Consider the following 14532-nt stretch of genomic DNA (forward strand, 5'->3'; position numbering starts at 1 on the left):
TAGAAATCGTCATAAATATACTTGATAACCCAAAATAAAAAGAATAATTAATAGTACTTAGAGAGACAGTGCACCTGCTCAAATACAATAATGAGTTGTTGGGGAACTTTTCTTTAGATGAAATTGTTCATCAGGCATGTGGCAGATGTGAACACAACATCATAGTTAATCATTCATCAACCATGAACAGTATGAGATATTGATCATCGGTTTAGTATTGTTACTGTTAGCTGGCTTAGCTGGCAAGTATATAGTGTCACCGCTGAATATGCAGCTCACAATAAAATGCGGCTTTCATTTTCAGTTCACATTTTAGAAACTACTACAATGTCAATATCTCTGTCTCCTGAACCATGAACGAGGGGTAGCCCTTCCAGTTTACTCCCAGAGGGGGCAAGGCCGCATGACATTTTCTTATCCATACACCCACTCAATTCAGATTACCATATTAAAGGCATGACTTCTTCCTCCAAACATGTCATCCATCCATAACTTCTCAATTATGATGTCATTCTAGAATAACATTCTTATGACTATGTCATGGGTGTGTATCATTGTAAGCTCCTAGTTAACTTTACAACTGAATGGAATGAGACGTATCAAATGGAATTCCAGATTGTTTTTCTAAGAAATATCTTTCATCAGTTTTCAATCTTGTAAGAATTATAATATGTCTAAGTCTACTAGACATTGGCAATAAAGTGGAATGTACTTTGAGTACTGAAAAATAAAATAACTGAAAAAGAACAGTAATTATTTGCTAAAAACTTGCAAGTCATGCATAATCCCTCTCCTCCCCCTTTCTGCAGACATTCACATATACATGTATGCACATAACAGACATGAGAATTTAAGAACCCAATATTACTATCATTACCTTACAACTTTCTGATATTTTTTTTAATTTTTGTAATAAATTCCACATGGGTTAAACATGGCTACGTTCCCAATAAGTATGTCATAATAACATTAGTAACATAACATTTGTCAATAAGGCAAATTATATCAAAGTAAAAAAGTGATTGACCTATAAAACATAGACTTAAAAAGCCTGAAAAAGAAAAGGCAGATAAAAGTCACCATCATTAATTTCGTTTAACTCATATTTTGTACATTTTTTTCTTTTCCCGTATGTGCAAATAAAAATGACAGTACAACAGGAAAATGTTAGAGATCATGTGGATATTACTTACTTTCGTTGCCTTTTCCTCATGTACTTGTTGATATATCTTGAATAGTCTGCCTGTGAAATCATCCCCTTCTATTGTTCTGCAAAAGAAACAAAATAAACAAAATTAAAACCCCTAAGTCACTAGTCATTACAGATTTTTTGTAATTTTAATGAAAATCTTTGTTAAAGCCATGTACGATGTTATTCATTTTTTTCTTCTAAATAACAAAATTTTTTCCAAATGAATTCACTACACCCACGATACACCCACCTGACCTGGCAACTACTATTGTAAATCGACTCGAGCATTTATCTATTTCTCTAGGTGTGTATATTGTTTGTTCGCCATGATATTTTCTTTCCCCCTTTCTCTCACATTTTATTTGGGTCACTCTCTTTATTCCTTATGTTCATAAACTTAATTGTGTTCTCTTATGCAAAACTTACACTTTTATCTGTATTAATAATAATAGCCAATTTTTATATAGCCCTTTTCCCAGAATGGCCCAAAGCGCTTTACAGCATATTATTACCCCGGTCATTGGATTAATTTCAATCCCGCGCGAAAAGTCCACAATTTCCACTCCCTGGGGAGCATTCATCGCAACCTCATTATGGCGCTGGCAAATTCAAACATATCTTTCGCATCCTACCGGGTACCCATTTAGCACCTGGGTCGAGAGTTACAAAGTGTGGATTAACGTCTTGCCAAAGGACGTTAGACCGCGGTGGGATTCGAACACACGACCCTCCATTTACAAGGCGAGAGTCAGAACCACTACACCACGGCTCAACCACCTATTGCCCACCTTCTTCCTCTATAATAGAAAAATGTAGGCAAGATCATCATATAAACAGCACATAGCTAATATCAATTACTTGTTAATATTATAACTCGTTAAAGAAGTTTTATAGATTTATGAATAAAATAAAGAACTGACTCATATGATGCACAATATGCCACTCTATTCTTTTAACAATCAACTCCATAATGACATAGTTGCATGTCCTTAGAGGTTTTCAACATTTAAACAAGGTCTCCAACCAGGTAACCACTTAAACCTCATCTGGGTCAAAGTTTTGAAGGTAAATTCCTTGTAAATTATGGCCATAATAGCACTCAGAGATCTTTGAACCCAGAGTGGTTTAGTTTGGTGACTCACAGTTTCCACTCGACTACAAATATTTTTTACAGTTTGAATGAAAACTAAAAAGCTTCAAAAATGCTTTTTATACTAATACAGACTGTGGGAATAAAGACATTTCAAGTTTCACACGACCACAGAAAATGTTTGACTTCTGATAAATGACATATACAATTCAGTATGAAAGAGTCTGAAAGAAACTCAATGGCAAGGTAAGTGCCTTGGTGGCAAAAAGTGAACTGAATCACTGAAACCCACAGGTCCCTCCTTCTGTTCTAAGCAAAGTTTAGGATGTGCAAGTGGACTGCTACACTGGGGATTCCCTTATTACAGCACCCACACAAAGTCCAGGGACTAACTCCATAATTATTGGTCAAAAGCAAAATAAAAGGGCAGATATTTTTTTTTTTTACCACCACTCAGATTTGTCAGGACTCAACATGAATATATGAAAAAAGCCCAAACCATTGAAATAATTTCTGTTCCAATTTGTTAGACTGTTGTAAACACTTTTCAAGGAATGTCTCAACAGGCCTGTTAAAAAAATATGGATTTCATTTTTTCCCCTAGAAACCCAGTAAGCTACACTGTGTTAGTTCATGTACCAAGCTATAATACTTCTGATCCAGTCGAAAGCATTGTTTGTTGGTATGTCTGGAAGGCCCCAGGCAAACTTCCTTGTTTTCAAGAAGAAATTTTGTTTAAATAGTATGCATAATATATTCTGAATTTTACTTTAGTAAACAGACCTATCAGCAAGAGAATTAGGAGAAAATTCCCTCTGAAAAAAAAAAAAATCAGAAATTTAAAGGTCAAGTCCACCTCAGAAAAATGTTGATTTGAATCAATAGAGAAAAATCAGACAAGCACAATGCTGAAGATTTCATCAAAATCGGATGTAAGATAAGAAAGTTATGACATTTCAAAGTTTCGCTTATTTTTAACAAAATAGTTATATGAACGAGCCAGTTACATCCAAATGAGAGAGTCGATGATGTCACTCACTCACTATTTCTTTTGTTTTTTATTGTTTGAATTATACAATATTTCAATTTTTATGAATTTGATGATTAGGACCTCCTTGCCTGTAGCACAAAATGTTAAAATAATGGAATTCCACATGTTCAGGGAGAAATGAAACTTCATTTCACATGACAATGACAAGAAAATCAAAATATTTCATATTTCAAACAATAAAAAACAAAAGAAATAGTGAGTGACATCATCGACTCTCTCATTTGGATGTAACTGGCTCGTTCATATAACTGTTTTGTTAAAAATAAGCGAAACTTTAAAATGTCATAACTTTCTTATTTTACATCCGATTTTGACGAAATTTGCAGAGTTATGCTTGTTTAATTTTTTCTCTTTTTATTCAAATCAAGTTTTTGTTGGAGTGGACTTGTCCTTTAATGTACATTCCAAAGGATACAATCAGAAATTCATTCATTATGATTGAACTTAATATCATGCAGAAACCAATATGGATATGTGACCTTTGACCTAAAGACTCACCCTTTCCATTATAATCTCTGACAGAAGATATGACATCATTTGATGTGACCTGACTGTATTTTGGTGTCATCTACCCAGACATCAAACATTTTCGACATCAGGCGAATATTTTCCAAAGTCATGTGGAAACAAACTCGCATATAAGATGAGCCGTGAACTTTAACCCGTGGATTCAAACTTAGCCTGTATTTTGAAGTCGTCTACCTACACACTCAAATTGTTTTAAATCCGCTGAATATTTCAGAAGTTATAATCCGGAAACCAACTCACATATTTAATGAGCTGTGGCCTTTGAGCTTGCATATTTATGAGCTGTGACCTTTGACCTGCGGACTCTGAATTTGAACATAGCCTGTATTTTGGTGTCATCTACCTACACACCAAATTTTTTTTAAAAATACATTTAATATTTCATAAGTTATCATGCAGAAACAAACTTGCATATTTAATGAGCTGTGACCTTTGACCTGCAGACTCTGAATTCGAACTTGGTCTATTTTTTGGTGTCATCTACTTATGCACCTAAATTTTTTTAATTTGTTGAATATCTCATAAATGATCATGCGGAAACCAACTCGCATATTTAATACGCTGTGACCTTTGACCTACGGATTCCAAGTTCGATGTTAGTCTGTATTTTGGTGTCATCTACCTACACACCAACATTTTTTAAAATCCATCAAATATTTTTCAAGTTATTGCGCAGAAACCAAGTGGGGGACGGATGGAAGGACGGACGGATGGACAGGGGCACCGCTTAATGCTCCTTCCGGACTTCGTCTGTGAGGGCATAACAAACACCTTAAAGAGAGCGATATTCCCACCTCCCCACCCCCTTTTCTCTCAAATTCTACATTCCGTGCACTTGGATTTAAAACCTTGGAATGCTCCCAGTGGCTGAGCAATATAAATTGGCAGATCTATAATTGGCTAGTATATTAAACAATTTCATAAGATCTGTAATTTCTCGACAAAGCTTTAGTGCAAACCGAGCATGATATGGAGATTTTGCTGAAGCAGGCAACATTTCAAAGGGGTTTGTTATGAATGGTTTGCATGCTCTGTGTACAATAAACACTATGACCACCTAAAATGCCATTTGGCAACCTAAAAACATTGTATAGCTTGCCCTGACAACCAAGGAAAAAGTTGAGAGCCTGGCCATGCAATATTAATTCTGTGTGCATGATTGACTGAAAATATCTTTCCATATACCATACAAGAACTTTAATTTTCACATCTCAAAATTTAAAAAATCCATAACTTTGTTATGACTTCTTTGATAATTTTTTTCCAAACCATCAAATGCTGCTCTCATTCTTTTCATTAATATAAGGGTGAGCTTTTCCATTGATAATATAAGATCCTTCTTACCTTGACAACGTTCTTGTTAAGAACTCTCTGTTCTGACTAACTTTGTACAAAAGCAAATTAACGGCCACCTGAAGTCTCTTTGCCTTCTCAAAGAACACCCTTGGAAATGGAGAAGGGATGAGTGTGTAGGGAGCATGACAGATGACCTCTGACCTTTCTGGTCGGTGGGGCATCCTCATGACCACACCATGGCTTAATGCAAAGTCCCTGGCTTGGTCCTGTATATCTTTCAGAAGTGCCTGGTCTAAGGGCAATGGCATGATGGGGTCCAGTGATGGATCAGACATATTGTTCACACCTTGTTTTCTCTGTAAATAAAAGCATTAACAATACCATTATTTTCATTAGAAGCAAAAGATAAATCTCAAGAAAAAAAAGTTCTCTAAGATGGAAACAATGTGTAGGGATGGATGCCTCTTCAAAAATCAGCATCAAGAGAGGAAACAAACTTTAGAGCATTATAACTTATGGTGGCCACAACAGGTGGGGGGGGGGGTCCAAAGAAGTGGCAGATTACCAGTATTCCTTAATTCAATAATTTTACAATTTCTAATTGATTGTTGCAAATATATAATTTTTCCTCTTTTGATAGTTCTGTGCATAGAAATATTGATTTATTTTAGCCAGCTTAACATTTATTGGAATTCTAAGATGATTTTCATAATATCCTGTTTTTATGCATGTAAATATTTTGCCAATTAGAGACATGTGATGGTACTGCATTAGGAATGAAAAGATATGACAGGCAGACAGGGTCGGTCGTAGGTGTCATGAATATTTAGTCAGAATATTGTCCTGGAGCCTGGCAGAGGCTTAAGAAGATCTACATGTAACTCGGGTAGATTTTCGCCACCAAAGGTATCAGAGGTTAGGCACCTGATCAGGGAAAGTGTCATGGATCACAGCGGGTAAAATGTTTGTTTTTTAATCAAAGAAGAGTAAAAAAACATAGAAGTTACATCTATTCTTCAGACAATCATCTAGAGGCTCCAACCCATCACCAAATCAATTTTGCTACCTTTTACCCTTGGGATTATTGTCTCTTATCAGACGTTGGAGCTCTGCCGCCTTTGATGGTGCTCCCAGACTCCAAGTTACAGAAGTTAAAGGGGAAGGTCACCCTTTGCAGACGATATCAACATTTTTGCACCAGTTCACTCTAAGGCTGATGCCGAAGACCTGCAGACAGACTTGACAAGACTCATGGAATGATCTCTCAAATGGCAATTACCATTGAACCAAGAGAAGTGCAAGGTCATTCATTCCAGTAGAAAAAATCCTTGCTTCAACTATTACATGACAGACATGAGTTAACCTATCCCTTCTGTTGAAGTAGAATCTGATCTGAGTTTAACCTTTGACCGGCAGATGACATTTTCACAGCATGTGAATAGTGAACTGCAAATTGCAAGCTTGGAATCATCAAGCGTACTTTCTCTACCTTAGATAGAATGCATTCGTACAAATCAATCATAAGGCCTAGCCTCGAGTACTTCGCTACAATGTGGCATCCAGGTTTAAAAAAAGGATATCTCCAAAATAGAAAAAGTACTACGTAGAGCAACACGCCAAATCCATTCCATTCACAATCTTTGCTTTGAGAGGAGACTGAAAGCCGGGCTGGCGATTTTTTATTTTTTTTAATAAAAAAAATCAGATTTATTTGATTTAAATCAGATTTTTCAAAATCTAAATCAGGTTTAAAAAAAATATTAAACAAAAATTTCTGATACGAAGTTGAAACGAGAAAAAATACAACCCTTACACTGAAATCATTTTCACAATCATTCATTTTAAAACTAAAAACATTAACTTCTATTTCATAATTAAATCCAGTCAAAATATGATTCATATAGACTATATAAGTCATGGTGAAGATGCTGTTTTCTGCATCTTCTCATGTAGGGTATTTAGCTCCTGCTGACTGGTTTGGTCCAAGTTGAGGAACTGCCTTTGTATAGCTAATACTGCAAAGTTAGTGTTCCTTTTCAAACATGAAATGAGGATCAGTGTGGAAGAATTCCATGACTCAGAGACTCACATTTTGTAAAGAGAAATTCTTGATTTTCAAGCCAAAGACCGAAAGTCATGTGTTAAAGAAACTACATTTTTGTTTGTTTAAACCTCCTTTGTTATTTGAGCCATGGTTGGAGACTTTTGACTGTTTAAAGCATTGATTGGCAAAGCTGTGACTTTTACGGAAAGAGTTGCAAATTTATCTAAATCATTTCTTTTAGTACAATCAACCTGAAATTAGTATTTGGCAGTTCTTAGTAGTTTTGCTAAGAATAAGAACACAGGTTCTTCAGCTCTTAATACATGTTAAAGAATAAAATGTTTATGGGATAAAACCATGGACAATGCAGATTTTGTGTATTATTGCACTTGGTTCAACACATTCAATGAGAAATGAACAAAAATAAATGCTTTTTTTTTGGCAAAGGGCACTATACATGTACGTATGGTTGTTGCCATGATTCAGTAAGTTTGGCAGTGAGCATTTAATGTGCATTATTGAACCTTTCTCAGTATACCCGCTCAATGAAGCAAATTGTACAGAAAGTCTGAACAGGCCTTGGTTCAACCCCCTCTTGGCTAAATTCTCTGTTCTGTTCTTTATTGTTTGAATTATACAATGTTTCATTTTTTACAGATCTGACCAAAGGGAGCGACTTGACTGAATCATATAGTATTAAACAATGCTAATTCCAAATTTCATGGAGAAATTAATCATTGCTTCACTGGACAATGGGGAGAAAATTAGAATGTTTCATATTTCATATAATAAAATACAAAATAGTGAGTGGATGACGTCATCAGTCTCCTCATTTGCATACCAACCAGGGTGTGAATATAACTGTTTTGTGAAATTAAGCGAAACTTTAAAATGTCATAACTTTCTTATTTTACATATGATTCTGATGAAATTTTCAGTGTTATGTTTGTTGGATTTTTCAATTTTTTTCAAATCAATTTTTTGTTGAGGTGGACTTGTTCTTTAAATCATGTGTTATCTTTGAACAAAATTTTAGCCAACACCATTTTCAGAATACCAAATTTTGTGTTATCTTCCTCGCCACCGCTGGCTCCACTCACCAAATAGAGACCGAAGTTCTAGCTCGATTTGTACAGGGACTCAATGGCCATATGTTTATCTATTAAGTTCGGATAAAAAAGGGAAGTGAAGTCGCGCGACAGCCGAAGTAAATCACTGTTTTTCCCACTCATTCAATGAACAAGGTTATGATATAACCTTGTTCTCACTTATATCTCCATGTGTGGCAAAATAAGGGTGGCAATGTTTGGCTTATTTTCTCTTTTTCTTTGGGGCAAATGCTTGATTTTTTTACACTGACAGTCTCCATTACACCTATTATTCATACAACGTAACTCTTATTTAAATTTGATTCTTTCAATTATTTTTTTCTTAATTAAAAATAGAGATCAAAAAATGAAAATTTTCTTGCCATATTACTTTCCACCAATAGAGGGCGTACCAAAAAATATGCCCCAAATTCATTTTTTGAGCGCTCTGGTGAATACAAAAATTATTCACAAGTTACTAATGAAAAATAAATTGCAACTGTATGGAAATTAGTAATTTTGGTCACAAAAGTGATATTTTAATGATTTTTTAATGTGTGTGCTCTGTACAACATTGGCATACCATAGTCCTACCTGTAGATTCCCCACAGGCGGGGTGGTAGCAGTGAACAAGTGGTTTTTCCCCTTGTATTTCAAATTTATTTTTCCCGTTATGGTGAGCTTCAGGCCAAAATGGAATAATAATAGTCTGTATTTTCATACAGTTCTTTTTTTACATATTTCTAAGAAATAAAGACAAAAATCAATGAGCCCCGTCAGGGCGATTTTGCATTGTTAACCCCCTAATGGTGGCTGCACGATACTAGCGCTAGCGATCGAGCCGTCAAGGAGAAATTGTTTTCAAAATTAAAAATGTTTAAAAAATCCTCGAATCAGACGGCTGCCAGCTGTTTTTCATGCCAACATCATTTTCAGAAAACCAATCATGTTAGCTAACAGTATCACCGTTTTCGTGCTAATAACACGGTTTTCAGAATACCGCCCCTGCTCATGTCAATTTGTCATTTAAAAATACAATTACAAAAACAAACGTGAATATAAGCAGGCGGGACCGTACACTACAAATTTTCCAAATAAGAAGTTATTATTAAGACCGAAGACAGGCCGCAAATGCGAAAATTATTTATTTTGTTAAAACTCGCAGGCACATCCTTTCCGATAAATAATTAATGACCTAATGAAATAAAATTATACGATTTTCATACCGATATGTAGCAGTGGAGTCCAGACGGCCGATGGATTGGTCTATGCTATGTGACTGATCATGCAGCTCAGTGACGTAATCACGAAACGCTGTATATATAAGTACGGTCCGATCCCACTCGCGTTTAGGGCCTAGCCCCTATAGCCTAGGAAGGGGGGGGGGGGGCAGGCTACGCGGTATATGGGGGAAAACGACGGCCCCGAGTCCCGACCCCGGGGGGGCCACTTACATTGACGAGTGGATACATGCGCGACCAAAAAAACACGTAAAAAGGATGTCTTTTTCACGATAGGGCACGTTACGTACGTAACGTGATAAGGGTGTCAAAAACACAAAAATAATGAAAAAAGGGTATCTATTTCGCTAGGAAAATTACGTGTTTTGGGTCGAATTTGCGGGGATGATAAAACAAAATCAAAATGTTTTATAAAGGATGTCCTTTTTGCCCCAACACTACGTGTTTAGAGTCCGATATGCGCGAGGTGAAGAAGGTGGGGAGTAGCCGACGACCGAAGGACCCGTAACAATGAACATTCCTGTACTTGGTTAGGGGTTCATTTCAGGGACTATTTGCCAAGAGTATCGTTTTGTTTCCAATACTTGTTAAGGGTAGGGTTTCACACGCCAATACTTGTTAAGGGGTGCATTTTCAGAATATGGAAATTACGTGTTTAGGGTGCTTTTCGAGACCCCATGGTCGCGCATGGTATATCCACTCGTGAATGGAAGTGCCCCCCCCCCCCCCGGGGGGGCAGAGTATATAAAGTGGGGGTGAAAATGGTTCAGGAATCAAGTTTAACATTTTTAATGGAAGCAGATTGCTGTCTAAGGCAATGAAATCAGATGGGGGCTAGCTGCATGCGGGAGCACTCCCGTAGAATTTCAACAACAACAACAAACCCCCGGGGGAAAAGGAGAAAAAGAGAACTTCGGAAATGAAAGAGAACCGAATACACTGCGTCCCCCCAAAAATATACACTTTGAGAGACTCCATCTCTCCCGCTTTCGGCGGGAGATATCCCGCCGAAAGGCCGTTTTCCCCAAATCTCCCGTTCTCCCGCTTGAGATTTAATGTCTCCCGCACAGGCTCTGTTTCTCCCGCTTGTATTTTCTTCCCCTTAAAATGGTCTTTCTCCTGCCCAAACACCTGTTTAAAAACTGGAATTAGATTTTCATATCCAAGCCGATTTCAAGGTAATAGTCCAGGATATAGACCAATTTCACGGCCGTTTATGTATTTGGCCCTCTATCGGCGACGCCATTGCTGCGGTGGGCAAGTGCGCTGACCGCGATTGGCTCTGTGTACAAATTCAATGAAAGATTACAGATAAGCTCTGATATTGTGTCATTAACTTCATCGTAAATCAATAAAATAAAGCATGGACACCTGGGTAGACGATGTAAGACAATGGCCATATCTGACCGACGAAGGTATGATAAATTTTTGCACTTTGGCTATTATACTTTTTCCCCTTAGTTTTGTCAGTAAAAGTGAGTTGATGATGACCAAGAATCGCTGTTGGTTTTCATCAGGGAGCTCACTTCTTGTTGCTAGTAAATTGTGTTAGAGTAGCGGGAGAGTGAACGAGACATAGAGTGAGAGAGAGAGAGAGAGAGGATGAGAGAGGGGAGAGGGAGTATGTGTGAGAGGAGGGGGATAGTGAGAGGGGAGAGGGGAATAGTGAGAAAGGGGGGGGGGGGGTAGTGAGAGAGAGAGAGAGGGGGGGCTAGCGAGAGAGTGTGTGAGAAAGGGGGGGGGGGAGAGGGGATGTTGTAATACAGAGAAGGGGATAGTGAGAGGGAGAGAGAGAGAGATAGTGTGAGATAGAGAGGGAGAGGGAGAGAGGGACTGATATTTCCATCTAAGCATGATCAAATAAATCCCCCCTCCCCCCCCCCCACAAAAAAACCACCACCACCACCACCACATTTTATGCAGGCCTATAAGTATCCAAAAGGAGGGAGCAAGGCAAGAGAATAAAACAGAGAGGAAGGAGAAAGGAGGAAGGGGAAGAGAGGGCTACTGGCGACGCATTCCTTCATCACGGCCTGGAAACCTATGCAGGGAGTACGGCTTCACACACAAACAGGCTTCATGAGTCCAAGGCGAGTGAATTTCACATTCACTTTGCTTCCAATCCTGAAGCTTTCTCCAATTGTTGTGGCAATTGAACACAGCACAGCTGCGACCTGAACTTCTCCGATTAATGCTCATTGTGAATCTTACAAGAAATCTGCTCAATTGGTCCAAAATAAAAAAAAAATCGAACGAATGTACCAAATACCCTATTGACTTGTGTACTATAAAAGTTGATTCGCCCACCGCAGCATGGCGACCAGTCTGCTGCCCTCTCACGTTGTGAAATTGGTCTATATGCCCCATAGAAAATTGACCAAACCTTGTTTTTTCATATATACAATATTTTTTTATGTTTTCTTGTCAATTCGAGGGTGCTGATTACGAATCTGAATGATGCCACTCGTGTAACCTTCAGCATTTTCTACAAATTGGCAAAATCCAATATGGCCGCCAAAATATGCAAATTACCCATGAAAATCATAAAATTACCTCACATTGGTTGTAAAATATATTTATTTGCGTTGCAGGAGTGAAACACTCTCTGAAAAAACTATTTTTGACAAAAAAAATAGTTTCTAGATATTCAAAATGGCCGCCATAGACACATGTATTCTTTATATTATGTACAATATGAATGGGGAAAACTAAATTTCACAAAAGTGAGCACTAAATGCACGTAATTGTGATTTTTTTGTGTGTGAATTAATGGATGAAAACATAATTGCCAACAAAATGTATCATTATTTTGTTATGTCATGTATGTAATAAATGAAGCATTTTAATATTCAAAGAGCCACCAAACGCCAGGACAGTATGTACAATGCTGATGGGGACAAAAGAAAATCACAAGAGTGAGCACTAGTATTAAGATAAGCGAGTGGAATACTGGCTAAAAATACAATTTTAACGAAATATAAATGCAATTTATGTGATAAATGCTGTATTTTGACATTCAAAATGGCCGCCATAGACCCATTATACATTATCTACAATGCGATTGGAGAAATTAATTTCCACAAGAGTAAGAACTAAAAAAATCATGTAATTGTGATCACAGAGTAAAATAATGTCTGAAACATGTTTTCTAGCAAAACATGCATGAGACAAATGCTGTATTGTGAAATTCAAAATGGCCACAATAGGCCCTAATAGTATTACTTATATCGGAGACATGTATTTTGTAAGAATCTGGATTTACTTGACTATGAAATCCATAAAATCCTGTTGTATGATAAATTATTATTTGAAAACATGATTTTATGAAATGTAGCATTTCTTCTGCCATGTAAGTGATAAATACTGTATTTTGACATTCAAAATAGCTGATACAAGCCCTAACTATTATGCTACATGCGTATATAGGGAATCTACTTTTTACAATAGTGAGAATCATTAAATTCATGTAACTGTGATGTATGTGTAAAAATATTGTCTTAAACATGATTTCTAAATAAATACATCACTTATTGGTCATGGAGGTAATAAATGCTGTACTTTGAAATTCAAAAATGGCTGCCCTAGGTCCTAAAAGTATTGTACATTGTAATTTGGGACATATAATCTGGACCGTTGGCTTTGCTTGACTATAAGTATTGCATATAAGAGTGATGTAAGAGTGAAATATTGTCTAAAACCATGGTTCTTAACGAGGTATATCATATCCGGTGCATTTAAGGTGATAAGTGCTGCATTCTGAAATGGAAAATGGCCGCCATGGGTCCTTATTGTATTATGTACAATTTGAATGAGGACATATAATTTTCACAAAAGGGGGTATGGCGGCCATTTGAATTTAAATTTTAGATGATATGATATATTTCGTTAGTAATCATGTTTTCAGACAATATTTCACTCATACAAAACCATTTAGTCATTCAAGCAAAGCCAAAATCTGTTAAAATCATTTGTCCCCATTCGCATTGTACATAATTGGGGGCTGTAGCGGCCATTTTGACTTTCAAAATACAGTATTAATCACCTACCTGGCAGAAGAACTGATAATGTTAGAAATTATGCTTTCAGACAACATTTTACTCATATATCATAATTACGTGCATTTATGGTGCTCAGTCGTGTGAAAAATTATTTCCTAGATCGCATTGTACACATAATACAATCAATGTCTATGGCAGCCATTTTGAAAGTCAAATTACAGTATTAAACACAACTTTAAACCTGAATGATATATTTCGGTTTTTTAGACAGTATTACATTTATTCTTCATAAATACATGCATTTGAGTGCTCACTCTTGTGATTTCTTTGGTCCTCTTTATCATTGTACATAATACTGAGGGCCTTTGGCGGGCATTTTGAATATCAAAATATAGCATTTATCACAATCATACATGGCATAATGAATAATATATTTTGTTAGCAATTGTGTTTTTAGTCAGTATTCCACTCGTTTCTCGTAATAATATGCATTTTAGTGCTCACTCTTGCGATTTCTGTTGGCCCCTTCATAGAAAATAATACTATTTGGGCCAGTGGCAGCTATTTTGAATATTAAATACAGCAATTTTCCCATGACATAATAAATGATTATCATGCTAGCAGTGATGATTTTCATATATTACTTCGTCCATATATAGATCACAAGTACTTGCAGTTTATTGATCATTTTTGTGAAAAATTGATTTCCCTACTCAGTACATGATAGGGTATACAGAGGTCTGTGACAGCCATTTTGAATATCAAGAAATAAATATTTTGTCAAAAATGTTTTTTTTTAGAGAGTATTTCACTCCTGCAACGCAAATAATATATTTTATAACCAATGTGCGGGTAATTTTATGATTTTCATGGGTAATTTGCATATTTTGGCGGCCATATTGGATTTTGCCAATTTGCGGAAAATGCTCAAAGTTACACGAGTAGCATCATTCAGATTCGTAATCAGCAACCTCGAATTGACAAGAAACCATTAAAAAATATTG

At 36.5% G+C, this 14532-nt stretch overlaps 1 protein-coding gene across 2 annotated transcripts in view; it reads right to left on the bottom strand.

Moving 5' to 3' along the window:
* The window catches only part of LOC121407274 (glutathione synthetase-like), a 30734-nt gene extending 21142 nt beyond the window's left edge, over window positions 1–9592 (bottom strand). Inside the window, exons 1-3 of one of the 2 annotated variants that reach the window (XM_041598254.1) lie at window positions 9516–9592; window positions 5206–5513; window positions 1194–1269 (exon numbers count right to left, since the gene is read on the bottom strand). In XM_041598254.1, the coding sequence (XP_041454188.1) occupies window positions 1194–1269; window positions 5206–5492 (363 nt within the window). In that variant the 5' untranslated portion in view covers window positions 5493–5513; window positions 9516–9592. Of the gene's footprint in view, window positions 1–1193; window positions 1270–5205; window positions 5514–6223; window positions 6656–9515 lie in introns of those variants that run through there. The other variant, XM_041598253.1, reaches the window with a different exon arrangement.
* Between the last annotated feature and the right edge of the window lie 4940 nt (window positions 9593–14532).

This window comes from Lytechinus variegatus, chromosome 2, assembly GCF_018143015.1.
Source record: "Lytechinus variegatus isolate NC3 chromosome 2, Lvar_3.0, whole genome shotgun sequence".
In the NCBI taxonomy this organism is placed as follows: domain Eukaryota; kingdom Metazoa; phylum Echinodermata; class Echinoidea; order Temnopleuroida; family Toxopneustidae; genus Lytechinus; species Lytechinus variegatus.